The sequence below is a fragment of the Pan troglodytes genome, chromosome 20 (genome assembly GCF_028858775.2).
Source record: "Pan troglodytes isolate AG18354 chromosome 20, NHGRI_mPanTro3-v2.0_pri, whole genome shotgun sequence".
In the NCBI taxonomy this organism is placed as follows: Eukaryota; Metazoa; Chordata; class Mammalia; order Primates; family Hominidae; genus Pan; species Pan troglodytes.
Genome location: NC_072418.2, coordinates 5,243,634 through 5,271,436, shown reverse-complemented (window position 1 = coordinate 5,271,436; position 27,803 = coordinate 5,243,634). Strand labels below are relative to the sequence as shown.

The window sequence follows — 27,803 nt, the reverse complement described above, 5'->3', positions numbered from 1 at the left end:
CCCATACACAGAGCATCGTCCATCGTGGGTGGGGGCCCCGCCACAGATGCCACTCCCCAGACCCAGAAGATGACCGCAAGCTGCTGCAACGCGGGGCAGGGGTTCAGGATGTCCGTAATCTCCCGCCTCGCCCTGTCTGAGTCTCCTTTTCTGTCGCCTGGAAAAACCACAGCAGCCGCCCTCGCAGAAGTAGGGAACTTCGCCGGTGCTACAGCGGCTTCCGTAATCCCAGGGGGCCCCACGGCACGAGGCTTAAGAGGCGGGGCGCGCTGCATGCCGGGAGGAGCTCGATGGGCGGGGCTTTGAGCGACTGTGCGGCCTCCGTTTGAGGTCGCCGTTTCCCACAAGCCCCCGGGGCAGGGACCTCGCCGGCGCAGTTGTCTGGCTGGGACTGCGCGGGTGCTGCGGTGAGCTTCGGGGTCTGGTGTGGCTGGTGCTTGTGCAGCCACTGCCTCCGGCCTCGGTGATTGCGAAACTGAGGGGCAGTGGGTGCAGGTGCGCCTGCAGGTGTGAGGGACCGAGGGGCGGTGGGTGTGGGTGGGCCTGCTGGTGAGGGTGGGTGTGGGGGACCGAGGGGCAGTGCATTTGGGTGTGGCTGCCGGTGTGGGGGACAGAGGGTGGGTGTGGGTGCGCCTGCAGATGTGGGGGACCGAGAGGCAGTGGGTCGGGGGAACCTAGGGTGGGTGTGGGTGCGTCTGCGCTGGTCGTGGTGGGGCGCCTTTGAGGTTGGTGGTTGCGGTTGTCCTGGGGAGCCGAGGTGGCTACGCGGCTGTGGGGTGGCTGTGGCCGTGGTCGGCGGGTGTCCGTGGAACATGGACCCAGCCACTCTTTTTCCAGCTCTTTCTCCCCGCAGCCGCAACTGTGCTCCCGAGAGGGTGCAGGTGCGGGTCTTTAATGAGGCTTGTTGGGAAGAAGTCGTGGAACTGGGTTGTTATGGGAGCTGGAGAGTCGAAACTGGCCTGAAGCCAAGTCCTCGGCTGATGCTTGAGGATTAGGACCCCCCACTAGGAAGGGTCCCCTTTGGGAGAACTGGAGTGCGCTTTTAGGTTTTCAAAACCACAGCATCTCCAAAGATCTGACCCTGGGGACCTGAATAAACTCAACTCTCACAGAAGCGTTCTTGGCAGGCGCGGCCCGAAAGGGCATTTCCTAACATCAGTACAGGCAAATTTGGGGCATGAGCCCTCCTTCCTCAGACCTTCAGTGCTTCCTGAGTATCCAAAGGTGGTAAAAGAAACGTTGCACGTTTTCTTTTATTTATTTATTTTATTTATTTATTTATTGAGATGGAGTTTCGCTCTTGTTGCCCAGGCTGGAGTGCAGTGGCGCTATCTCGGGCTCACTGCAACCTCCGCCTCCCAGGTTCAAGCGATTCTCCTGCCTCAGCCTCCCGAGTAGCTGGGATTACAGGCACCTGCCACCACGCCCGGCTAATTTTTTGTATTTTTGTAGAGACGGGGTTTCACCATGTTGGTCAGGCTGGCCTTGAACTCCTGACCTCAGGTGATCCGCCCACCTCGGCCTCCCAAAATGCTGGGATTACAGGCGTGATCCACCGCACCCAGCCACATTACACGTTTTCAAAGTTCAGGAGGGTTTACATTTTCTCTTAGTAAGCGAAAGTGGTTTGTTGTTTTTTATTATTTTTAATATACATACAGTGACTATTTTAAGCGTATTTCTATGAGTTTTCATAAATGCATATTTACACCACCAAAATAGAGAACATTCTATCACTCCCCAGATACTCTTGGGTTGCCCATTTGTACTCAACCTTTCACCCCTAACCACTGATCTGCTTTAGCCACCTGTATCTTTGCCTTTTCCAGAATGTCATGTTATGTGAAATATGTAGCCTTTTGAGCCCTGTTTGTAAAATTCGATGCCATATTTGTAAAATTAGCTAATTATACTTGTCATTTATTGATTGAGACAAGGGTCACATCCTGTCACCTAGGCTGGAGTGGGAGGGGCACAGTCATAGCTCACTGCTGCCTCAAACGTCTGGGCTTAAGTGATCATCCCGCCTCAGCCTCCCCAGTAGCTGGGACTCCAGGCATACAGCACCATGCCTTGCTAATTAAAAAAAATTTTTTTAGTAGAGACAAGGTCTCCTTATGTTGCCCAGGCTGGCCTCGAACTCCTGAGCTCAAGCAATCCTCCCACTTTGGCCTCCCGAAGTGCTGGGTTTACAGGTGTGAGCCATGGCGCTCAGCCTATTATTGTCTTGTAGAATTTTCAGTTTAAAAACTTTTGACAGGCTGGGCACAGTGGCTCACACCTGTAATCCCAGCATTTTTGGGAGGCCGAGGTGGGCGGATCACCTGAGGTCAGGAGTTGGAGACCAGCCTGACCAATATGGAGAAACCCCGTCTCTACTAAAAATACAAAAAGTTGGCCGGGCATGCCTGTAATCCCAGCTACTCAGGAGGTTGAGGCAGGAGAATCGCTTGAACCCAGGAGGCAGACGTTGCGGTGAGCCGAGATCGCGCCATTGCACTCCAGCCTGGGCAACAAGAGCGAAGCTCCGTCTGGGGAAAAAAAAAAAAAAAAAACAATCGACAGAGCTAAGTATAAGAGGTGGCAGATAACAGGCCTTCAAAACTGAGAGGTTAGATTACTACGTTTACATCAAGATATGTGAGTTAAGGTTAAGATTCTGTGTTCTTTGTGCTTAACTTTCTTCATTTGTATGATGGGAGGGAAGCTGGGAACAGGAGGTGCAATGAGATGATAAGTCATATTAATCTCCGCAGTACTTAACATCGAGAAATTGACAGAATTTCATTTGCTTTCCTCATTAACAAAATGCAAAGCTATTGGCCAGGGGTTGTGGCTCTCAACTTTAATCCCAGAGCTTTGGGAGGCTGAGGCGGGAGGATTACTTGAGTCCAGGAGTTCCAGACCAGCCTGGTCAACATAGTGAGACCTCATCTTTACGAAGAAACAACGCCCCCCACCACACACACACAGAAAGCTATTACATTTTCTTCTCTTTCCTGTGAGCCCATTTGGTGGAAGTGCAAACTTATGAAAATCATATCTTTGAAAAGCAAAATGGCCTTTTTGAGTTTTGCAGATTATTAAAACACAAAGCTTCCATCCACTCTTTTGAAAATGCATTTAAAATTTCCCAGTTTCAGGATGTCAAGTGTGCTGGGGGGCCTCAAGGCCACCCCCAGTGGTTCAGTGATTTGTTAGGGGTACTGAAGGGAACTGGCATATAGTCAGCCTTACAGCTAAGACTTATTACAGTGCAAGGAAACAGAGCCAACTATTAGTAAAGGGATGAGGCACACGGGTTGAAGTCGGGGAAACCAGGCATGAGCTTCCAAGGGTCCTCCCTGGTTGGCAGCGTACAAGATGCTTTTACTGCCCGGGAAACTAATTGTAACAGCATGTGTGACTATTTACCAACCTGAGAAGCTCAATAGAGACTCTGCCAGGGTTTTTTTTTATTGCCAGCTGGTTATGATGCACTCACTGCTTGGCAAATACCAAGATTCCAGATGCCTGGAATGAAAGGTGTTTTGCATAAACCATATTGCTTGTGCAATTTTGACACAGCTGACCTTGTAAACGGGCCTTTCAAGGGATAGCACTCAGGCCTGTTTTGCTAAGTTTTTTGCAGTGCAGCCTATTGGCCCCTGCTTTACAGCAAAATAATCATCAGTAAGACCGTCACAGCATGGGGGGGAATGAGCTTGCAGGAATGATTCCAGCTATGCCCTTTAGGGGTTTCGGACTTAGTTAAAATACAGGTCTGTTTTAGAAAGCCACCTGGCCTCCTCCTCAAACTTACGTATGAATCCTTTTTACCTGTCCTAACTCACCAAGTGTGTGGTAGAGCAGAACTCTTGCCAGTAATTTGAAGCTTCCACAGCTCAGACGGTGTCGCAATAGGTTCCACACCTGATTACAGTCCCACAGGACACACAAGGTACTGCTGGAAACTGAGTTTACAATTGTCAGGGCAACCTAAGCAAGACATCCATTAGTCAGCAGTGAAGGTTAACAGACACTCAGCGCGGACTCCCCCTGTAGGGAGAATTCTCAGTCCTGTCCAATGAGGTTAGTTGAGTCCCCGATTTCAGAGGGACTGCCTGAGGCAGTCAGTTCCACATGGTTTGCTTGTCTATGACCACAGATCATCACTTTCACCAGTGTGGCCCTCAGGGTGTTCTGCAGGGCAGGAATAGCAGCTGGGTGGCTCCCTCACGGCGTGTCAGGGTGGTCTAGGCTCAGCAGTCAGTTTGCGTTCAAAGAACTTACTGGGCGGGCACATTGGCTCACGCCTGTAATCCCAGCACTTTGGGAAGCTGAGGCAGGTGGATCACCAGAGGTCAGGAGGTTGAGACTAGCCTGACCAACATGGTGAAACTTCGTCTCTACTGAAAATACAAAATTAGCCGAGGATGGTGGTGCATGCCTGTTATCCCAGCTACTTGGAAGGCCAAGGCAGGAGAATCGCTTGAACCCAGGAGGTGGAGGTTGCCGTGAGCCAGGATCACGCCATTGCACTCCAGCCTGGGCAACAAGAGTGACACTCTGTCTCAAAAAAATAAATAAAATAAAAAGAACTCACGGGAGTTTGGAAAGCAGCACAGAGGGTTTTCCTTCGGGAGGAAGGAAAAAGTTGCAGGAAAGATTCTGAAAACGAAGATGAACACTGGCCTCTGCCCTCCCCCAGCCACCTCCTCAGATGCTTTCGCATATTTCCTCCTGTTACAAAGTCACTGTGTCCCATTGGGCAATCATTTTACATTTAAAAAAATCATCCTTTAGTGTCATCCAGACCTTTCTTCTGGAAGAGTTGTATGGAATAGGAACAAAGTTTTTCCACAGAAAAACCTTTTAATGCTATTTACTCAAAGACACAGGTTTAAAAATTGGTTGTGATAAAATCTGAAATTATCAAAAAAATTTCAAGATGGCTTTACATAACCTCCCATCCCTTTTGTCCTGATCGTTTATCCAGTGAGCAGCTCAGAAAAGATCCGTCTGTTTCCGAGGGCTAACTGCCTTACTAAGTTGTGTGTACCAGGAGATGGTGAGGGAAGCAGGGTCAAACTGTCCATCCACTGTTACAAACTGCAGTGAATCCAGAAAGCCAAACACAAGCCATCAGCAGTGAGGCATCCCCCAGGTGGGGGGTCAAGAGCCCAGTGTCAGGAATGGGTGGAGGTCACAGTGCCTGGCTATGCCCTTACCAAACTCCAGCTTTTGGCAGCAATCACGTTTGCCATGCAGTCATTCTCCGTATAAGATGAACCCTCTACTATTTATGAAATTTCAAAAATTGAATGTTTTATGTCAATTTTTAACATTCAGATGCAAGAGCCACATACTGCAAAGGCTTTTATTTTTATTTATTTATTTTTGAGACAGAGTCTTGTTCTGTCGCCCAGGCTGGAGTGCAGTGGTGTGATCTCAGCTCACTGCAACCTCCGCCTCCCGGGTTCAAGCAATTCTCCTGCCTCAGCCTCCTGAGAAACTGGGATTACAGGCATCCATCACTGCGCCCAGCCAATTTTTGTATTTTTTAAGTAAAGACAGGGTTTCACCACGTTGGCCAGGCTGATCTCAAACTCCTTACCTCAAGTGATCTGCCTGCCTTGGCGTCCCAAAGTGTTGGGATTTACGGGCGTCAGCCACCTGGCCTGGCGAGCCTCGCCATACAAAGGCTTTTTTTTTTTTTTTTTTTTTTTTAAAAGACAGAGTCTCGCTCTGTCGCCCAGGCTGGAGTGCAGTGGCGTGATCTCAGCTTACTGCAAGCTCCGTCTCCCGGGTTCACGCCATTCTCCTGCCTCAGCCTCCCGAGTAGCTGGGATTACAGGCGTCCGCCCCTGCGCCCGGCTAATTTTTTGTATTTTTACTAGAGACGGGGTTTCACTGTGGTCTCGATCTCCTGACCTCGTGATCTGCCCGCCTCGGCCTCCCAAAGCGCTGGGATTCCAGGCGTGAGCCACCGCGCCCGGGCTTTTATGGAGGCCCCCCGCTTTATAAAATAATGGCAATTGTGCCCCCAGTATCAAATGCAGCATTTGTAGTCTTAACATCATAGCCGTCAGATGTTGGATGTCATCCAGCACCCAGGTTGGAATGCAGGGGGCTGGGGGAGGGACCTGCTGCAGCAGGAGCTAGGCTAACACTCAACTTACAGCTCCTGTAGGTAAGATGCTCTGTGGTCCACATCAAATGGGAACCCTCTGATCAGTGACAATCATGTTCAAATTCATGGCCGCATATCACATGGCCTAAAAGTTTAAACCATTGCAAAAATGAAGCTGAAGCATACCCCTGTGTTTATTGTTACGGGGAGTCATTACTGTTAACTCCAACAATGCACACCTGTGTATCTATTGCTCCCCACCATTTAAACACCCCTGAGTAGTTCTTTGGTTAAGATTGTCAGGGTAGAAGTGCCCGGTGTGGTGGCTCACGCCTGTAATCCCAGCACTTTGGGAGGCTGAGGCGGGTGGATCACGAGGTCAGGAGATCGAGACCATCCTGGCTAACACGGTGAAACCCCATCTCTACTAAAAATACAAAAAAATTAGCCGGGCGTGGTGGCGGGCGCCTGTAGTCCCAGCTACTCGGGAGGCTGAGACAGGAGAATGGCGTGAACCCAGAGGCAGAGCTTGCAGTGAGCCAAGATCACCCCACTGCACTGCAGCCTGGGTGACAGAGTGAGACTCCATCTCAAAAAAAAAGAATTTATGTTAATGTCAAAAGTTTTAAGTATATGAAAAATTGACCTTTAGGAAGAGTGCATGAGCTGGTACACATCTGGTAATGCTAATAGATAGTGCCTAAACTGACAAAATTACAAAGTTGATTTCATATTCCATAATTGCAATGGAATATTTATATCTTCAGAGTAAAAATATTTGTTAGTATATAATTTATCTGAACATGGTTGATAAAATCTAAGAAACCACTACAGAGGAATTTGACAAAAAGTGTCTTGTTCTTAATAGCATATAATTAAACATAGCATTGAACATATACTGAAGGGTTGCACTCGGCTCTGAGTAATAGGAAACTCCACCAGTCTGCCTGATATGAGAGAGGTGATTATTCTTACATGGACTAAGTCATTCAGCGATGCTGTACACGATCAAACTGTGTGTGCGCTTTTTGGCTGGTGCATAGGCTGTCATGGTTGTGTCTGCACACAGAACCATAAGCAGTACTAAGAGAACAAAAGAAAATGTTTAGTATAAAAATAAGGTAAGACCTGGGCTGGGCACGGTGGCTCACACCTGTAATCCCAGCACTTTGGGAGGCCAAGGCAGGTGGATCATGAGGTCCGGAGTTCAAGACCAGCCCGGCCAACATAGTGAAACCCCGTCTCTACTGAAAATACAAAAGTTAGCGGGGCATGGTGGTGCATACCTGTAGTCTCAGCTACTTGGGAGGCTGAGGCAGGAGAATCGCTTGAACCCGGGAGGCAGAGGTTGTGAGCCGAGATCACACCACTGCACTTCAGCCTGGGCAACACAGCAAGACTCTGTCTCAAAAATAAATAAATAAATAAAATAAAAATAAGGTAAGACCTAAAGGAGGGAGTTAGCTTCAGAGATGATCACCACGACAGTCAGGATCAGTGGCCTGGTGGACGTGGCAGGTGTTGTAGCAATCCACACTAAATGTCTTCATGTTGGGAGAGCTCATGGAGATGTCTGGCTGAAAGTTAGGCAGCTGGTGTCTGTTGTAGAGATACTCTTCATTAACAGGGGCAGGAATCAATACAATGATCCAGAAGGCCGTGTGCATGGTGCGCCTGTGTGCCACCTTTATGTCTCTGAGTATGCTGGCTCTACAAAGCGGGTAATGACTTCTCTAGTCCTGACTGCCAAACCTCATGCAAAGTAGAAAATCAGCAGATTTTAACTTGGTGCCATAAAGGAAAGACATTCAGGGAAATGTCGTTCCCAGCCTTACACATATATCCGTAACAAAACCATCTACAGATTTCATTCTTGTTTTGTAGGTCCCCATTCCTAATTCAAAGGCTGCTGTCTAACTCCCAGTGAGAAATGAGGAAACACAAATTGCAAAAGATGATTAGAGACTATACTTTATAGAGAACTCTGCATATTTACAAGGTTTTGCAAAAAAAAATTTGGTAAGGTACAATATATAAAATAGGTAAGTGATATCCACTATCTGTAGCAGTAGGCCAGTAAGAAATACCAAAGTTTTATTGTTGTAATGATCCCATACAGAAAAATATAGAAACTATAAAAATTATGTCATGTTCGGCCGGGCATGGTGGCTCACGCCTGTAATCCCAGCACTTTGGGAGGCCGAGGTGGGCAGACCATGAGGTCAGGAGATCGAGACCATCCTGGCTAACACGGTGAAACCCCATCTCTACTAAAAATACAAAAAATTAGCCAGGCGTGGTGGCCGGCGCCTGTAGTCCCAGCTACTTGGGAGGCTGAGGCAGGAGAATGGCGTGAACTTGGGAGGCGGAGCTTGCAGTGAGTGGAGATCACGCCACTGCACCCCAGCCTGAGTGACAGAGCGAGACTGTCTCAAAAAAAAAAAAAAAAATTGTGTCATGTTCAAAGTACGCTTCAAATCACCATGGGTCTAATATGGTTTGAAATGAAAATATTTAAGAGACAAAACACTTAACTATTAAAACTTAGGTATTATAGCTGAAAGAGGACTTAGAGAATTATTTTCTCACATAAACATTTATTTTTGAAAGAGCTGGAAATTCATGACTAATGGGTCTGTTTTACAAATGAGGTATTGACAAAGACAGTATCATACTTGTAAGATTTCTCTCCTGGTGTGAATTTTCTGGAGCATTATACATGAATTAATGTGAGGTTACCCCGTTAGAGTTATAGAATTTCTCATTAGTGTGTGCTCTCACTGGTTTTAGAAAGAATGACTTGGCAACTGAAGGCTTTTGAGTATGACTGACATTCGTGGGATTTCTGTCCTGCATGCATCCTCAGATGGTTCCGGAAGGAGGAGTGCCACTTGAAGGACATCCCACATTGTTTACATTTGTGAGGTTTCTCTCCAGTGTGCATCCTCACATGATTATGTAAGGTTGAGGACCAAGTGAAGGTTTTTCCACACTGTTTACACTCATAAGGCTTCTCTCCAGTGTGCATCCTCAAATGACCTTGGAATGCTCTGGAAGAGGTAAAGGCCTTCCCACAGTGTTCACATTTATGGAGCTGCTCTTGCGTGTGAATTCTCACATGTTCTCTAAACGTTGAGGACCAAGTGAAGGTTTTTCCACATTGTTTACACTCATAAGGCTTCTCTCCAGTGTGCGTCCTCAAATGACCTCGGAATGATCTGGAAGAGGTAAAAGCCTTCCCACATTGTTCACATTTATAGAGCTGCTCTTGCGTGTGAATTCTCACATGTTCTCTAAACGTTGAGGACCAAGTGAAGGCTTTCCCACATTGTTTACACTCATAAGGTTTCTCTCCAGTGTGAGTCCTCAAATGACCTTGGAATGATCTGGAAGAGGTAAAAGCCTTCCCACAGTGTTCACATTTATAGAGTTTCTCCCCAGTGTGGATCCTCATGTGGACTCGCAAGGTTTCAGACCAACTGAATGTTTTCCCACACTGCTTGCATTCATAGGGCTTCTCTCCCGTGTGTGTCTTCTCATGTCTTTGAAAAGCCTGGGGGTAAGTGAAGGCCTTCCCACAGTGCTGACATTTATAGGGCTTCTCTCCAGTGTGTGTTGTCATGTGTCTTTGAAATGTTGAGGGATAAATGAAGGCTCTCCCACATTCCTGACATTTATATGGCCTGTCTTTTGCGTGAGTTTTCACATGTCTAGTGAAGCTTGAGAACCCATTAAACGCCATCCGACACTGCTCGCATTTGTAGGTTTTCTCTGCTGTGTGAGTCTTTACGTGGTGAGAGAGGTAACGAGGATGTTGGAAAGTTTGTCCACATGCTTGACACTTATACGGCTTCTCCTCAGTGTCGGTTCTTCCGTGACTGCGTAGGTGTGAGGGACAAATGCAGGCCTGCTTACATTCCTCACCTGGAGGCGCTTTTCGTCCACAGTGAGACTTGACGTGCCTTTTAAGAGAAGAAAGATGCGTGAAGACTGTCCTGCACTTGGTGCATTCATATGGTTTTTCTCCAGCAGCAATTTCCTTGTGCAGCGTAAGATCTGGCATTTGATGGATGGCTTCTCCATATTGATTACCTTCATTATGTGTACAGAATCTGTCCACCACACGATTTCTGTTAAAAATGAGAAACATTTTTATGTATGGTATGTTTAGTAATGATGTGTTGAGATGTATTAACAAGTATTAGAAATAATGTCTAAGTACATTTCAGTATACGTGAAGTTTTTCTATTCTGAATTGTTTGAAGAGACATATTTTTTAATGCAGTATTTATTATATATGGGGTTTTCCTGTAATTTCTTTTTATTTATTTATTTTTTGAGACAGAGTCTCACTCTGTCACCCAGGCTGGAGTGCAGTGGCGCAATCTCAGCTCACTGCAAGCTCTGCCTCCCAGGTTCACACCATTCTCCTGCCTCTGCCTCACAGGTAGCTGGGACTACAGGTGCCTGCCACCACGCTCGGCTATTTTTTTTGGTATTTTTAGGAGAGGCGGGGTTTCACCATGTCAGCCAGGCTGCTCTTGAACTCCTGACCTCGTGATCTGCCTGCCTCAGCCTCCCAAAGTGCTGGGATTACAGGCGTGAGCCATCACGCCCGGCCCCCTGTAATTACTTCTAACAATTATGTTTCAAATTCTCAATGTCTTAGTCAAATACAAATTTTTTTTTTGGTTAAAATTCTGAGGAATAAACAAATTAGGAGCAATGCTTATATTTGGAGCAATATATATTTGGAGTAATACTTAGATATATATTTAATTGCATACAAGGATTTTTCTCTTGTGAGTGCAACTCACCTCCGATTTTTGTGGTGGTCTTCGGTGCCGTAGCCTTCACAATTTTTTTCTAAAGTGTAGGCACAGGAATTATTTCCTGTGAAGTTTGGTATTGTCTGTTCCTTAGATTTTTCTTGCCCGTACATATCCTGCAGAGAAACTGACCCATTGGCTTTAAATTGAGTCCCATCATCTGCAACAAAAAAGTAAACAAATCTCATAAGGAATAAGACACGTATTAAGCAAAGGAAGACACTGAGGAGTTTAGCATTTTGAGGGCCTCATCAGTAACAGACATAAGGGGTCAAAATGTTAGGTATTTCACAAACACAGTAAGTCACGGGTATCAAACAAGGAACCACCCTGTGATCCTAAATGACCAGTGAAATCTATACCCCTACTAATGACACTAAAGGAACTTCAAGTCCTTTAAACCAAGACAGAAATAACATCTGTTTCACACACGTTTTCACTGTTAGGGAATAATGACTAGATTCTAGGTCCATGGTGGCTGTGAACATGTCTGTCTAAGCCCTTTCCCACATTTCACATCTTGCAACAGAACTGATGAGAAAGAAATGAGTTCATTAAAAACCCAGGGAAGGAATGATGCCATCCTCACCTACTGAGGCCAGGTTCCGGAAGGTCTCCAGCATCACATCTCTGTAGAGGTCCCTCTGAGCAGAATCCAGCAAAGCCCACTCCTCCAGGGTGAAGTCCACAGCCACATCCTCAAAGACCACTGAGTCCTAAGACAAACCACACAGGTGTGCAGGAGGATTGGCGACACTGAAAGTACTGGGGAACTGGACTCAATTCATAAATTCAAACAAGATTCTGTGGTGTCCCAACACCTCCTCTATGACGCGAATCTTAGATCTTTTACTTATTCACAATCACTTCCTAGTAAACTTCTTAGCACCACTATCAGTCTGAACTTCTCTCTGCCTTTTTACTGCGACTGCTCTTATTTTCCTCTACCAGGAGGGTCTAGAGAAATGCTATGCAAATGAAGTAACTTTTCCATTTGAAACGTTGCATAACGCAGCAGGCCTCGGTTGTCCAAACGATGCACGTTTCACAGGTCTTTCGGACAAGCCTTCCATCAGCTACTGGAGAAAATGGTAAGTCCTTGGAATCCCCTGCCTGGTGAGGGGATCTTTGTATGGACGGGTCTGAGGCTGGCCAGAGTTTCTAACAATGTGACTTAAGAATTCCTGTCTTTGTCTGCCTGGAGCCCTAGGCAACATTGTATCCGTTTTCCCCCTTTATTTTCTTAAATTATTTTAAAGGCAACTGTATGAATATGTTTGGAAAGCACTGTTGGATGTATAACACATAAGAATACCTATTTGCCAATAACAGCACGGAGGCGGAGGGTGGGAGGGAGCAAAGGCATATTTAAGCAAGGGACATGACTATAGATGGTAAAGTACTAACTAAAATGCGCTGTTTTGGCGTATAACATTCATGGATGTAGTATGTATTCATATTGCCATAAAAGTTGGAGGGGCAGGAAGGAATAGAGCTACACACGCAGCATTTCTGTATCTCACTGGCATCAAGCGATGAATATAAACCTGAAGCTCATGTGATAAGCCTCGCATTTATAATACAGTAACCCCTAAAGAGACCAACAAACAGTAAAAAGTTAAACAATTGAAAGGTTTCATTGGAAAATACTTAATGAAAATGAAAGTAGTGGCCGGGCGCAGTGGCTCACGCCTGTAATCCCAGCACTTTGGGAGGCCGAGGCAGGCAGATCACCTGAGGTCGGGAGTTTGAGACCAGCCTGACCAACATGGAGAAACCCCCGTCTCTGCTAAAAATACAAATTTAGCTGGGCATGGTGGTGCATGCCTGTAATCCCAGCTACTCAGGAGGCTGAGGCAGGAGAGAGAATCACTTGAACCCAGGAGGTGGAGGTTGCGGTGAGCTGAGATCACACCACTGCTCTCCAGCCTGGGCGACAGAGCGAAACTCCATCTCAAAAAAAAAAAAAAGTAGTAAAGGAGTAAAGCAACAACAAAGACATAAAACCCACAGAAAACAAAAAGTAAGATGACAAACGTTAAGTATGTCTGCGTCAGTAATGACACTAACTGGGAATGAGTCACAGAACCCAGTGAAACGGCAGAGGCTGTCAGAAAACGGATAACAAACAATCCAACTATATACGCTGTATAAGACACACACTTTTGATCCAAAGATACAAACAGATGGAAAGTAAAGGATGGGGCTGGGCGCAGTGGTTCACGCCTATAATCCCAGCAGTTTGGGAGGCCGAGGTGGGCAGATCACTGGAGGTCAGGAGTTCGAAACCAGCCTGGCCAACATAGTGAAACTCTGTCTCTACTAAAAATACAAAAATTAGCCGGGCATGGTGGCACGTGCCTGTAATCCCAGCTACTCAGGAGGCTGAGGCAGGAGAATCGCTTGACCCGGGAGGCGGAGGTTGCAGTGAGCCGAGATTGTGCTCTCCAGCCAAGACTGTCACTCTAGCCTGGGTGACAGAGCAAGACTCAAAAAAATAAATAAAAATAAAAGATATGGATAATTAAAATTACAAGTTGAAACATAAACACCCATTCTTTTTTTTTAGTTGAGCACAGCATCATCAATTACCCCACTTTTTAATGAGAGAACATCTAGGTGAAATACGAGGAAATAAAATAATTGAACACTATAAGTCATTTAGACATAGCAGACATCTGCAGAACACTGAACCCAGCAACAGCAAAACATACATTCTTTTCAAGTGCAGAAGAACGTTCTGTAAAAGAGACCCTTTGCTAGGCCATAGAAGAAACCTCAACACATTTTAAACAATAGAAATACAAAATATTGTCTGGGCTTGGTGACTCACACCTGTAATCCCAGGATTTTGGGAGACCAAGGCAGATGGATCGCTGGAGCTCAGGTGTTCGAGACCAGCCTGGGCAACATAGTGAGACCCTGTCTCTACTAAAAATGCAAAAATTTGCTGGGTATGGTGGCACACACATGGATTCCCAGCTACTTGGGAGGGTGAGGCACGAGAATTGCTTGAAGACAGGAGTTGCAGTGAGCTCTGATCACACCACTGACAGAGTGAGAGTTAGTCTCCCCAAAAAAAAAAAAAAAAAAAAAAACAGAAATAAGTATGTTCTCTGACCACAATGGAATGAGAAATGAAATTTGAAACGAATACAGAAAATTTGGCAAATTCACTAATATGTGGATATTAACACACTCCTCCATAACTAATGGATCAAAGAGAAATCAAAAGGGAAATACTTTGAGATGGATGGAAAATAAAGACATAATATACCAAAACTTATATAAAGGAAATCAAAAGCTATAAATACCTATCCTAAAGATTGCAAATCAACAGCCTAACCTGGTCCACCTCGAGAAAATAGGAAAATAAAAGTAAACCTAAGCAATTAGGAGTAAGGAAATAATAAATATTACAGGCAAATTAATGAAATAGAGAACAGTAAAATAGAGAAAAATCAATCAAACCAAAGCTAGTTGTTTGAAAAGATCAAACAAAACTGATTAAGCAGCCAGGCACAGTGGCTCACACCTGTAATCTCAGCACTTTAGAGGGGGGTGGATCACAAGGTCAGCAGTTTGAGACCAGCCTGGCCAATATGGTGAAACCCCGTCTCTACTAAAAACACAAAAATTAGCTGGGCGTGGTGGCAGATGACTGTAATCCCAGCTACTCAGGAGGCTGAGGAGGGAGAATCGCTTGAACCCAGGAGGCAGAGGTTGCAGTGAGCCGAGATCGCACCATTGCACTCCAGCCTGGGTGACAGAGCAAGACTCAGTCTCAACAACAAAAAAGTGGGGAAAGGATGTAAATACACATTTCTCCAAGAAAAATAAACATTGTCAGTAATTAGTCATCAAAGAAATGCAAATCAAAACCAAAAGGAGATACCACTTCTCACCCACTAGGATGGGTAAAATAAAGAACTAAAAAGGAAAATAAGTTTTGGCAAGGACATGGAGAAACAGGAATCTTCACACATTGCTGGTGGGAATGTAAAATGGTACAACCAATTAAGAAAACAGTGTGGCAGTTCTTTTTAAAAGTTAAATGACTTCTAGTTTTTGGTCCAGCATGTAAGGAGCTTGGAAGTTATTACTCCGTTGTAACAAAAAGCTGAACAAACTGAAACCTCAACAAGCTCTTCTTCCATCCTTCAGAGAACTGATGTCACAAGGCAAGCTCTGCCCCCTCAAACTGAAGAGAGAGGTGGATACAGAGAGTCATAACTTACCAGAACACGCAACCATGAACAGAAGCCTCTGTGGGAACCGTTACTTAGATGGGAAACCCTGAGCTGTAACTGATGAATTGCTGGGGGCACAGCGGGCCCAAGTCTGAGTTAGCAATCTCAGGGCGCCCAGTCTTGTAGAGGAGAAGAATGATGATTTTGAAATAGGCCAGATATTTCTGCTCTTTCTCACCGGGCCTTTCCCTTAAAACTATTTGATCAGAGCCTCACCTGTTGGGGTTTCATCAGTGTCTAAATGACCTGTGGAAAGAGATGTATCCCCCATCATCTTCCTCTATTCATCTTGTCCCGCCAAGTGAGAGGAGAAGGAAGAACTGAGAAGCACTTGTGAAGTTCAGTGTCGCGGGGCACAGGCTCAAGAAAAGACTGAGATGTCATCAAAGGATCAGGGAATCCTTGCCCTCTGCCCGCATCTCACCACTGCGTTACTAAAGGTCTATTTACTTCAGTGCCTTTCACCCAGTACATTGCGTCTGGCTTTCCAGAAAGAAATGACAAGGCATACTAAAAGGCAAAAGACACAGCTTGAAGAGATAAAGCAGAACCCCTCAGATATGGCAGGGACGTTGGAATTATCAGACTGGGAATTTAAAACAAGTATGATTAACAGGTGAAGTGCTCTAATGGAAAAAGTAGACAACACGCAAAAACAGGCAATACAGGCTGAGAAGTGGAAATCCTAAGAATGAAAAAGCCATGGGAGAGATTTGAAAAGCACTGTAACAGAAATGGAGAATGACTTTAATGGACACATGAGTAGACTGGGTGTGGCTGAGGAAAGACTCTGAGCCTGAAGACATGTAATGAAAACTTCTAGGTTGGGCACGGTGGCTCATGCCTGAAATGCCAGCATTTTGGGAGGCTGGGGCGGGAGGATTGCTTGAGGCCAGGAGTTCAAGACCAGTCTGGGCAACATAGTGACACCCTGTCTTTACAAAGTTTTTTGTTGTTGTTGTTTTGTTTTTGAGACAGACTCCCCTGCTGTCGCCCAGGCTGGAGTGCAATGACACAATCTCAGTTCACTGCAATCTCTGCCTCTCGGGTTCAGGAGATTCTCCCGCATCAGCCTCCCAAGCAGCTGGGATTACAGGCACCCGCCATCATGCGCAGCTAATTTTTTTGGTATTTTTGTAGAGACAGGGTTTCACCATGTTGGCCAGGCTGGTCTCAAACTCCTGACCTCAGGTGATCCACCCACCTCGGCCTCCCAAAGTGCTGGGATTACAGGCATGAGCCACCGTGCCCGGCCACAAAAAGTTTTTAAGAATAAGCTGGGCTTGGAGGCATGTACCCTGTGGTCCCAGCTACTTGGGAAGCTGAAGTAACAGGATGGCTTGAGCCCGGGAGATTAAGGCTGCAGTGAGCCATGATTATACCACTGCACTCCAACCTGGCTGACAGAGCAAGACCCTGCCAAATAAATAAATAAATATCTCTAGGGCTATCACTAAAAAAAGGAAAGAGAAGCATACCTGACTTGCTAAGAAAGGAGAAAAAATGGAATCACACAAAACATGCAATCAAAACCAAAAAAGGCAGAAAAAGAGTGGAAGACAAGATAAGGAACAACGAACCAGGGCAACAAAAACAGAAAACAGTAACCAGGCCGGGCGCGGTGCTCACGCCTGTCACCCCAGCACTTCGGGAGGCCGAGGCGGGCGGATCACGAGGTCAGGAGATTGAGACCATCCTGGCTAACATGGTGAAACCCTGTCTCTACTAAAAATACAAAAAATTAGCCGGGCGTGGTGGCGGGCGCCTGTAGTCCCAGCTACTCGGGAGGCTGAGGCAGGAGAATGGCATGAACCCGGGAGGCGGAGCTTGCAGTGAGCTGAGACGGCACCACTGCACTCCAGCCTGGGCAACAGAGGGAGACTCTGCCTCAAAAAAAAAAAAAAAAAAAAAGAAAAGAAAAAAGGAAACAGTAACAAATATGGAAGCTATTAATCCAGCTATGTCAACAATCCCTTTACAAGTTGATGGACTACAATTAACAGATTGTCAGGATGGACCAAAAAAACTAGACCCAACTATATGTGGTCTATAATAGCAATCCCCAACCTGGCTGGCACTGGGACTGGTTTTGTGGAAGACAGTTTTCCACAGGTGGACGGGGTGGGGGATGGATGCTTTCAGGATGGCTCAAGCGCATGGCATTTATTGTGCACATTATTATTACATACCCACCCCAAGGCAGACTCAGTGGGAGTTCTGAGCTTGTTTTCCTGTGACTGGAAAGTCTCATCTGGGGGTGACGGGTGACAGTGCCAGATCATCAGGCATTGGATTCTCATAAGAAGCACGCAACCTAGATCCCTCTCATGCACAGTTCACAGCACGGTTCAGGCTCCTATGCGAGTCTAACGCCGCTGCTGATCTGACGGGAGATGGAGCTCGGGTTTGCTCGCTTGCCCGCCACTCACCACCTCCTGGGTGGCCCAGTACTGGTCCGTGGCCTGGGGGCCGGGGACCCCTTATCTATAAGAAACCCACGTTAAAGATACATAATAGATTAAAAGTAAGGGGATGGAGAAAGATAAATCATGCTAACTCTATTCAAAAGAAAGCTGGAGCACATATATTAATTTCAGGCAGAGGAGGTACAAACTGCTGGAACTGTAAGGAAAAAATAGATGAATCCAGAATCATAGCTGAAGACTTAAACATCTATTAGAAATAGATCAAGCACCTGGGCACGGTAGCTCACGCCTGTAATCCCAGCACTTTGGGAGGCTGAGGCAGGCGGATCACGAGGTCAGGAGATCGAGACTATCCTGGCTAACACGGTGAAACCCCATGTCTACTAAAAATACAAAAAAATTAGCTGAGCATGGCGGCGAGTACCTGTAGTCCCAGCTGCTGGGGAGGCTGAGGCAGGAGAATGGCGTGAACCCAGGAGGCAGAGCTTGCAGTGAGCAGAGATCGCGCCACTGCACTCCAGCCTGGGCAACAGAGCCAGACTCTGTCTCAAAAAAAAAAAAAAAAAAAAACACCAGATCAAGCAGGTGGAACATCAATAAGCACAGAGTTGAATTCAACAGCACCCCCAATGATGAATGTCTGTAGACAACTTCAACAACAGCAGAAAACACATTCTTGTCAAGCTCACATGGAACACTCCTCAACCTAGACTGTATTTTGGGACATAAAACACCTTAACAAGTTTAAAAGAGTATCATACATCATATGCTCTTAGACAATACTGGAATTAAATCAGCATTGCCCTAAAATAAAACATACAGGTATAAATCTAACAAAATGTGCACAAGCTCTTAGGAAAACTGTAAAACTCTGACAGAAGACATCAAAGAACTAAGTGAATAGTTATTCCATGTCCACGGATAGAAGACTCAATATTGTCAAGACATTGGTTCTTCCCAACTTGATCTATACATTCAACACAATCCCAATCAAAATCCCAGCAAGTTATTTGGTGGATATTGACAAACTGATTGTAAAGTTTATATGGAGAGGTAAAAGACTCAAAATACCAATACAGTATTGAAGGGGAAGGTTCAAGTTGGAAGACTGACACTATGCATTTTCCAGGCTTTCTGGAGAGCTGTAGTCATCAGGAGAGTGCGATGTAGAGTAAAGCATGTACAAATAGGCCAGGTGTGGTGGCACATGCCTGTAATCCCAGCATGTTGGGAGGCTAAGGTGGGAGGATTGCTTGAGCTCAGGAGTTTCAGATCACCCTGGGCAACACAGTGAGACCCCATTTCTAAATTAAGAAAAAATTAGCCAGGTGTGGAGGCTAAAGACCTTAAGACAACTCATCTGTGAAGATATAGATGGCAGATGAGTATATAAAAAATGCTCCACATCATGTCATCAGGGAAATGCAAATTAAAACAAGATACCCGGCCAGGCGCGGAGGCTCATGCCTGTAATCCTAGCACTTTGGGAGGCCGAGGCGGGCGGATCACGAGGTCGAGACCATCCTGGCTAACACGGTGAAACCCCGTCTCTACTAAAAATACAAAAAATTAGCCGGGCGTGGTGGTGGGCGCCTGTAGTCCCAGCTATTGAGGAGGCTGAGGCAGGAGAATGGCGTGAACCCGGGAGGCGGAGCTTGCAGTGAGCCGAGATCGCGCCACCGCACTCCAGCCTGGGCGACAGAGCAAGACTCCGTCTCAAAAAAATAAAATAAATAAAATAAAATCTATTATAAGGAAAAAAAGTTAACATAATATTATCAAATGGAAATTCCACTCCTAAGTATATACTGAAGAAATTTGAAAACATTTAAAGAAACATTTGTACCCAAATGTTCACAGCAGCACTATTCACAATAGCCAAAAGGTGGAAACAACTCAAAGTTGATCAACTGATAAACAAAATGTGGTACAGTCCACACAGTAGATATGACTCAGCCATGTAAGGAATGAGGCTCTAACAGGCTAAAACATGAATGACCCAGAAAACATGTCCAGTGAGAGAAGCCGTCAGAAAAGAACACATATTAGGATTCCATTCATATGAAATGTCAAAAGAACAAAAGAATAAAAAGGAAAAAAAGAAAAAAAAGAAACAACATACGAAATGTCAAGAACAGCCAAATCTCTAGAGACAGAGGCAGATGAGTCATTTCTTAGGGTGCTGGAGGGGCTCCGGGGCAATAGGAGAGAGATAACTGAAGGGCCTGGGGGTTTCTTCGTGAGGTGATGGAAATGTCCTCAAGTTGACTGTGGTCTTGGTTGCAGGATTCTGTGACTGTAAAAACCAATGGCCGGGCGCGGCGGCTCACACCTGTCATCCCAGCACTTTGGGAGGCCGAGGAGGGCGGATCACGAGGTCAGGAGGTCGAGATCATCCTAGCTATCTCTACTAAAAATGCAAAAAATTAGCCGGGCGTGGTGACAGGTGCCTGTAGTCCCAGCTACTGGGGAGGCGGAGCTTGGAGTGCGCGCTACTGCACTCCAGCCTGGGCGACAGAGCAAGACTCCGTCTCAAAAAAAAAAAAAAAAAAAAAAAACAACAACAACAATGAAATGTGCACGTTAAATGGCTGTACATTCTATATGTCAGTAAAGCTGGTTTTTAAACAACATAAAGAATGTGAAGTTCACTGTCTTCCTCAAAAACATGATACACAGAATGAAGCCGCCCATGACCTCACCTCTAGTCAACGTTATGCTAGTTCCAGCACCACCAGGAAATATACAAGAATTATAAAACATAAACTTGTCTTTATGCACATTTCTAAGAATTATGCACATAAAACCCCAACAGAACAAAGAGATAATCCTGGAAAAAGATTTTTACCAAGATTCCAAGAAATTGCATTATGTTTCTACTTCATAATAGTTGGAAAATTAATTTTTAAAAGCTGATACATACTATGGGAAAATCCAAAGTTAAATAAGTACTTAAGGCTAGTAAAGGATTTCAATGGAGAAACAAATCTTGATCGGGGCCCTGTGAGGTGGTTCATGCCCATAATCCCAGCATTTTGGGAGGCCGAGGCAGGAAGACTGCTTGAGGCCAGGAATTTGAGACCACCCTGGGTGACATAAGGAGACACAGTCTACAATTTTTTTTATTATTTTTAAAATTAGCCAGGCATGATGGCATGTGCCTGCAGTCCTAGCTACTAGGGAGGCTGACGCAGCAGGATCACTTGAGCCCAGGAGGTTTCAGTGAGCTGTGATCACACCACTGTACTCCAGTCTGGGCAACAGAGTGAGATCCTCTCTTAATGAGACTTTTTAGGACTTAACAAAACTACTTTCCAAACCCAACAGAGAAAAAGAGTCTAAAAATAGCCAAAACTTTCTGAAGAACAGGGTGAAGGCTTACCTAACACAGGGCAAGGATTTTAGAGCTGTCAATCTTGCCAGTACAGTATTAGCAGAAGGATGGACAAACGAACCAATGGAAAAGAATGGATCTCTCTGTGACATAACGATAATGAAAATCCTACTGAAGTGTAGGATGGGGGAAAAATAATTCCTATGACATTATGAAGTGGAAGAGGGTAGCTGGCCTTGGGGATGAGAGGGTTTTAGATTTTAGAGATTTAATTTGCGCTTTCGGAAGAGCCAGGCACGGGGACAGGTTCGTGGGCCTGCTGCAGAACTTTCCAGGTGGGGCGAGCTGCTGCACCCCACTAGACTCAAGTCCCCACCACTTTGTTCGTATTTCTGGTCGTTATTTGAAGCAGCAGCCCAGGCAGGAAGCATACCTCATTTATCAACACCCACGGCCAGAGCAAGCCTAACACTTTTTAGGTCTATCTGGGTTTTGGAGAGAAGGTATATCCTCACTTACAGGTTTTACTCTGACCCATCTGTGCGATCAGAAATCAGCCTACTTGTGGGCAACAAGAGGTTCTAGATTCTGTGGAAAATGCAATGACGACAGGATTCCACTGTGCCCCCCCCAGCCCCCGCCCGGACTCCTCTGGAGAGGCTCTCGAAGCCTCCGCTCCAGCCTCAGGGAATCTCAGACCAGTCCCGGTGGTGGTGAATTGGCCATGGGGATCTGGTGCAGGACACTGTCCTCCCATGTGGCCTCCACAGCCCACTAGAGACGGAGGCTCCCACGGGCCCTGTGCCTCTCTGCCCGGAGCTGCCCTGATGCCTCCGGTGGTGACACTCACGGGTCCACACAACCTCCTTCCTGAAATGGAAATGATACTTATGGCACCGAGGCAAACCTGGGCCCTCTGGCCCATCCCCCGAGGACAGTCTTGTGCGCACACAACACGGATGTCCAAATCCTTCTAACCACACACAGCAGACAGTGACTGTCTGGAAGCTTCACAGCCAGGATGACGCTCCCTGGTAGCCACGCAGCAGATGACCGTGTGGCTTTGGACTGTTTGTTTACTGGCCAGCCAGGGAGGGGGCGGTTTCGGCAAAGGGGCTTCTTCTTGCATATGGGTAGACCGGCAAGGCTGTGCAATCAACTCCACAATGACAACAGAATAATCAACATTGCTAAAATACTTGATCTGAGCCCCACTGGCATATTTTTCTTGCTCTGTCTTCAGTGTTCCAAAGCTCCTTCAGGCCTGCTTGTCCTTACTAAGATACACTGCTTGGGCATTAGCCTTTTAAAATTCACACTCAGGGCCGGGCACCATGGCTCACGCCTTTCCTCCCAGCACTTTGGGAGGCTGAGGCGGGAGGATCGCTTGAGCCCAGGAATTTGAGACCAGCCTGGGCAACACAGCAAGACCCCAGCTCTATAAAAAATTTTTTTTAATTAGCTGGGTGTGGTGGCATGAATCTGCAGTCCCAGCTACTCAGGAGGCTGAGGCCGAAGATCGCTTGAGCACAGGAGTTTGAGGCTGTAGTGAGCCATGATTGCATCACTGCACTCCAGCCTGGGCAACAGAGGGATTTTATATCTAATGAAGGATATAAAACAATCATCATGGAACAATTATAAAACACTACCGAATGACATCAAAGGAGAGAGAAATGAGAGATGGCACACAGACTTAGGAAGGAAACAATGCCACCACGTCAGCAGATCTCTCAGACTGATCTAGGGTTTGAATAAAATTCCATTAAATCCAAAACCAGCCTCATTTTCTTTCCTTGTTTTTGAATTTATGAAAAACTACTTCTAAGAACTGAAATGAAAGGCAAATGTCTAAGAACAACCAGGTTTCCTACAGAACAAGGTAGAGGGACAATTCTTTTTTTTTTTTTTTTTTTTTTGAGACAGAGTCTTGCTCTGTCACCCAGGCTGGAGTGCAGTGGCGCAATCTCAGCTCACTGCAACCTCCGCCTCCTGGGTTCACGCCATTCTCCAGCCTCAGCCTCCCGAGTAGCTGGGACTACAGGTGCCCGCCACCACGCCTGGCTAATTTTTTTTTGTATTTTTAGTAGAGACGGGGTTTCACCCTATTAGCCAGGATGGTCTCGATCTCCTAACCTTGTGATCCGCCCGCCTCAGCCGGTAGAGGGACAATTCTAAAACACATCAAGGCACTTAAATCACAATCATAATTAGGAGGGCCAGGTGCGGTGGCTCACGCCTGTAATGCGAATACGTTGGAATGCCGAGGGTGGGGGCGGATCACCTGCAGTCAAGAGTTCGAGACCAGCCTGGCTAACATGATGAAACCCCATCTCTACTAAAAATTTCAAAATTAACTGGGCGTGCTGGCATGTGCCTGTAATCTCAGCTACTCGGGAGGCTGAAGCAGAAGAATCGCTTGAACCCCAGAGACGGAGGATGCAGTGAGCCAAGATTGCGCCACTGCACTCCAACCTGAGCAACAAAGCAAGACTCCATCTCAAAAAAAGAAAAAATAGTAATTAGAGGATGGTATCGTCAGGATGGACAAATAGACCGACAGAAAAGGATGGGAAGCTGTGTTTATGGTGCTCACGTGAATATATGACAGAGCAAGCCTTGCGACAATGCTGGAAACGAGGGGCAGTTTAACACCTGGGCAAGGAGAGATGCTATCTATGGGAGAATAAGGAACGTCCACATCAACTGCAAGTTCAATCGCCGGCATAATGCACATCTCACTGTGAATGACAAAAGCAGAGCCCATTCAGAAGTTAGTTCTTACAACGTCCAGGCATGGCAAGTGCTCACATATGCCCACACACAGACAGTAAGCTACAAGGGAGGCCAGGTGCAGTGTGGCTCACACCTGTAATCCCAGCACTTTGGGAGGCTGAGGCAGGTAGATCACTTGAGGCCAAGAGTTTGAGACCAACCTGGCCAACATTATGAAACTCTGTGTCTACTAAAAATGTAAAAATTAGCCAGGCTTGGTGGCACATGCCTGTAACCGCAGCTATTCGGGAGGCTGAGGCAGGAGGATTGCTTGAACCCGGGAGGCGGAGGTTGCAGTGAGCCGAGATGGTGCCACTGCACTCCAGCCTGGGCCACAGAGCGAAACTCTGTCTCAAAAAAACAAAAACAAAGAAACAAACAAAAACAAAGAAACAAACAAAACTTTGGCTGGGTGTGGTGATGCACACCTGTGGTCTCAGCTACTTGGAAAGCTGAGGTGAGGGGATGACTTAAAGCCAGGAGTTTGAGACTGCAGTGAGCCATGATCACACCACTGCACTCCAGCTTGGGCAACAGAACAAGACCTTGTCTCTAAAAATAAATAAGTACACAAAATAAATGAACACACTTGAATTAACCCAAGCCTGACAAACGCTGGAATGATTGAACTAACTGCGTCACCCACTGTCTCAGACACCAGCATGTGCGCAAAGGAAAGAAACCACAGAAAAGCCTTTTGAGCTGCTATTCACGGTGCATTAATGGTCACAGTCACTTATTGACATTTCAGGCCGGGTGCAGTGGCCCATGCTTGTAATCCCAGCACTTTGGGAGGCCAAGGAGGGCAGATCGCTTGAGTCCAGGAGTTTGAGACTAGCCTGGGGCAACAGCAAGGCCCCCCGTCTCTACAAAAAAATATAAAAATTAGCCAGGAATGGGCCGGGTGTGGTGGCTCACGCCTGTAATCCCAGCACTTTCGGAGGCCGAGGCGAGCGGATCACGAGGTCAGGAGATCGAGACCATCCTGGCTAACGGTGAAACCCCGTCTCTACTAAAAATACAAAAAATTAGCCGGGCGAGGTGGCGGGCGCCTGTAGTCCCAGCCACTCGGTAGGCTGAGGCAGGAGAATGGCATGAACCCCGGAGGGCGGAGCCTGCAGTGAGCCGAGATCGCACCACTGCACTCCAGCCTGGGCGACAGAGTAAGACCTTGCCTGAAAAAAAAAAAAAAAATTCAAAGGAGGCAAAATTAAAACTCTGTATGGTGATAAATAATAAATGGTAAAGGTAGAGAGAATGAAAAAAAAAAAATCAGGACAGTGGTTACCCTGGGGGCAGAACAGAGATGAGCACTGGGAGCAGCACACAGGTGTTGAAGAGAGGCCAGAGGCCTATTTATGCGGGTAGTAAGGCCACTGGTGTTTATATTAAAACTTAATCCAGGCCGGGCACGGTGGCTCATGCCTGAAATCCCAGCACTTTGGGAGGCGGAGGAGGGTGGATCACTTAAGGTCAGGAGTTTGAGACCAGCCTGGCCAACATGGCGAAACCCCGTCTCTACTAAAAATATAAAAATTAGCCGGTCGTGGTGGCAGGTGCCTGTAATCCCAGCTACTCGGGAGGCTGAGGCAGGAGAATTGCTTGAACCCGGGAGGCGGAAGATACAACGTGTGGAGATCACGCCACTGTACTCCAGCCTGGGAGACACAGTGTCTCCAAAAAAGAAAAACAACACTTAAAGCATAAACTAAACCAGCTGCTTAGAAACGGCTCCAAGACAGCACAGGTGCAACCTCAGAAAGGCTAAAACGCCCACAAGCACATCTCCAGGACAATCGTCTTTCCCATGCTCAGCAGCCTCAATCAGCATGAACAGTTCCCGCTGTGGCTGTTCTAGGAGGCAGGAGGACTGAGCAGGCGGAGGCTGCCCAGCCAGACCCGGCTGCACCCTCAGCGGCCTCCAGTGCAGGCTCAACTGTGGGCTCAGCTGGAGTCACCGGTCTTGGGGCTCACCTCCCTGCTCCAGGTGCCACACTTTAAATGCCACAAAGACGCTCATCCCGTAGAGTGAGAATGCAGCAGAATCACTGCTTTCCACCCCTTGTGTAAGTGGGGGAAGGGAGTTCCAAGGCAGTCTTTATGACTTTACATGGCCAGAAACTGCTTTTCCCAGTCAGCAAACAGATGATGGATCAGTGTAGCAATACTCCTGGTGACAAACTGGAAACTAACCAGAATGGAACACGCCTCAGTTTTACAGGTTTTTGCAGAATTTGCATTAATCTCATGTCTAGCTGAACTGAAATGGAACACGATCACACACTGTCGCAAACTCTGCACCTTGTATGGAAGAATAACTTATTTTTTGTCTGATTGCTTTGGCATTTGAAAAACTATTTTTATGAACATTTTAATCCATCTCTAGCTGCTATAAGATGTGGAACTGCGCACACTTTCTCTACAATTCTGGTGGGAGACAGAATATTCCTGAGAGACTTCCTTAGGCCATGCTTAGCCTGTACCCACAATAAACAGGTGTTATCCTGACGGACCAGAAGGCAGAAAACACACTTGAACATTTTCCTATTGTCACTAAGGAGAAGAAAAAAGCCAAACAGGAGACAGTATATTTACTGACACCGGCTGCCCGAATAAAGCTTTCACAGCATTAGTGATACCCTGCAACAAAACCCCCAGGGCAGGTAACTCCCACCGCTGAGGTCGTCCCCCAAACTGCCTCTGACCCCCGGACCGTCCCTTGCCGTCCCCCCAAGCTGTCCCCTGTAAGGTTCTCTGAGCTGGCCGCACCATGGTCAAGCCCCCCGCCCTTGTGATAATGTACTTTGTGATATTCCCCCGCCCTTGTGAATGTACTTTGTACGATCCGTCCTCCTCGCCCTTGTGAATGTACCCCGCCCTTGTGACAATACACGCTCGCGCCCTTGTGAAGGTACTTTGTAATATTCCTCCCAGCCCTTGTGACAATACATCCCCCAAGCCCTTGTGAATGTACTTTGAAACATCGTCGCCGCCCTTGAGAATGTACTTTGTAACACCCACCAACTGTCCTCAAAACTGCTCCTAACTCCGATGCCTGTCCCAAACCTATAAGGACTAATGATTGCCGGGCGCGGTGGCTCCCGCCTGTAATCCCAGCACTTTGGGAGGCCGAGGCGGGCGGATCACAAGGTCAAGAGATCGAGACCATTCTGGCCAACATGGTGAAACCCTGTCTCTACTAAAAACACAAAAATTAGCCGGGCGTGGCGGCGGGCGCCTGTAATCTCAGCTACTCCGGAGGCTGAGGCAGGAGAATCGCTTGAACCCGGGAGGCGGAAGTTGCAGTGAGCCGAGATCACGCCACTGCACTCCAGCCTGGCGACAGAGCGGGACTCCGTCCCTCCCCCCCCCCCAAAAAAAAAAAAACAAAAAAATAAAACCAAGAATAATCCCATCACCCTTTGCTGACTCCTTTCTCAGACTCAGCCCACTTGCTCCCAAGTGAGTAAACAGCCTTGTGGCTCACACTAAGCCTGCTCAGGTGATCTCTTATACGGACACGCGTAACATCCCCAACCTGCTGACCGTCCCTTGCCGTCCCCCCAAACTGGTCCCTGACCCCTGACCGCCCCTACCGTCCCCCCAAACTACCTCCAGCCCCCCTCCTGCCCAGGCCTCCCCCTAAGTTACCCCCCAGCTCCTTGCCGCCCCTTCCGTCCCCCCAAACTGCCCCCAGCCCTCCAGCCCGGCCGCTGTGATGGCGTCCCCGGGTCCCAGGTGCTAGTCCTGCGCCGCCCCGCGCGTCCCTCAGCCAAGCCCGGCCGCAGACTTCGGCGGACTCTGGTTCCAGCCGGTTCCCGTCGCTCCGACTGTCCCCTGGCTCTGCTCCTGCCCCGCACTCACCATGTCTCCCCTGCTCCTGGGCTCTCCAAGGCGAGCTCCCCGTGGCCTCGCGGCCGGCGTAGCTGAAAGGTACAGGTACTCCCGGGCCGCTCGGGGTAGGCGGGGCACGCGCGGCAGGGAGGACGAAACGTCCCGCCCTCGGGGCCTCGGAGCTCAGGAAGCGGCGCTCTGATTGGACAATTTCTAAGCCCCCGCCCTTTCAACGCTCTGAGC

General features: G+C 47.2%; 1 protein-coding gene and 1 long non-coding RNA gene across 2 annotated transcripts; one reads left to right on the top strand and one right to left on the bottom strand.

Moving 5' to 3' along the window:
* The first annotated feature begins 336 nt into the window (after positions 1-336).
* On the top strand, positions 337-20,242 carry LOC107969838 (uncharacterized). Its single transcript, XR_001711970.3, has 4 exons — positions 337-407; positions 7,997-8,154; positions 11,893-12,032; positions 19,904-20,242. It is a non-coding gene; the product is annotated as an uncharacterized LOC107969838 (long non-coding RNA).
* On the bottom strand, positions 8,693-27,764 carry ZNF57 (zinc finger protein 57). The gene is made up of 4 exons (XM_524049.8): positions 27,591-27,764; positions 11,531-11,657; positions 10,930-11,101; positions 8,693-10,242 (listed from the first exon to the last, which is right to left on the bottom strand). The coding sequence occupies exons 1-4, from the start codon at positions 27,591-27,593 to the stop codon at positions 8,877-8,879; spliced, it is 1,668 nt and encodes a 555-aa protein (XP_524049.2). The 5' UTR covers positions 27,594-27,764; the 3' UTR covers positions 8,693-8,876.
* Between the last annotated feature and the right edge of the window lie 39 nt (positions 27,765-27,803).

What these genes read in the sequence shown, in the direction of transcription:
- ZNF57 (XM_524049.8), bottom strand. An exon ending in CCGGAACCTGGCCTCAGTAG is followed by an intron (nt 11,102 to 11,530) that starts GTGAGGATGGCA and finishes TTTTTGTTGCAG; the next exon opens with ATGATGGGACTCAATTTAAA. An exon ending in GACCACCACAAAAATCGGAG is followed by an intron (nt 10,243 to 10,929) that starts GTGAGTTGCACT and finishes CATTTTTAACAG; the next exon opens with AAATCGTGTGGTGGACAGAT.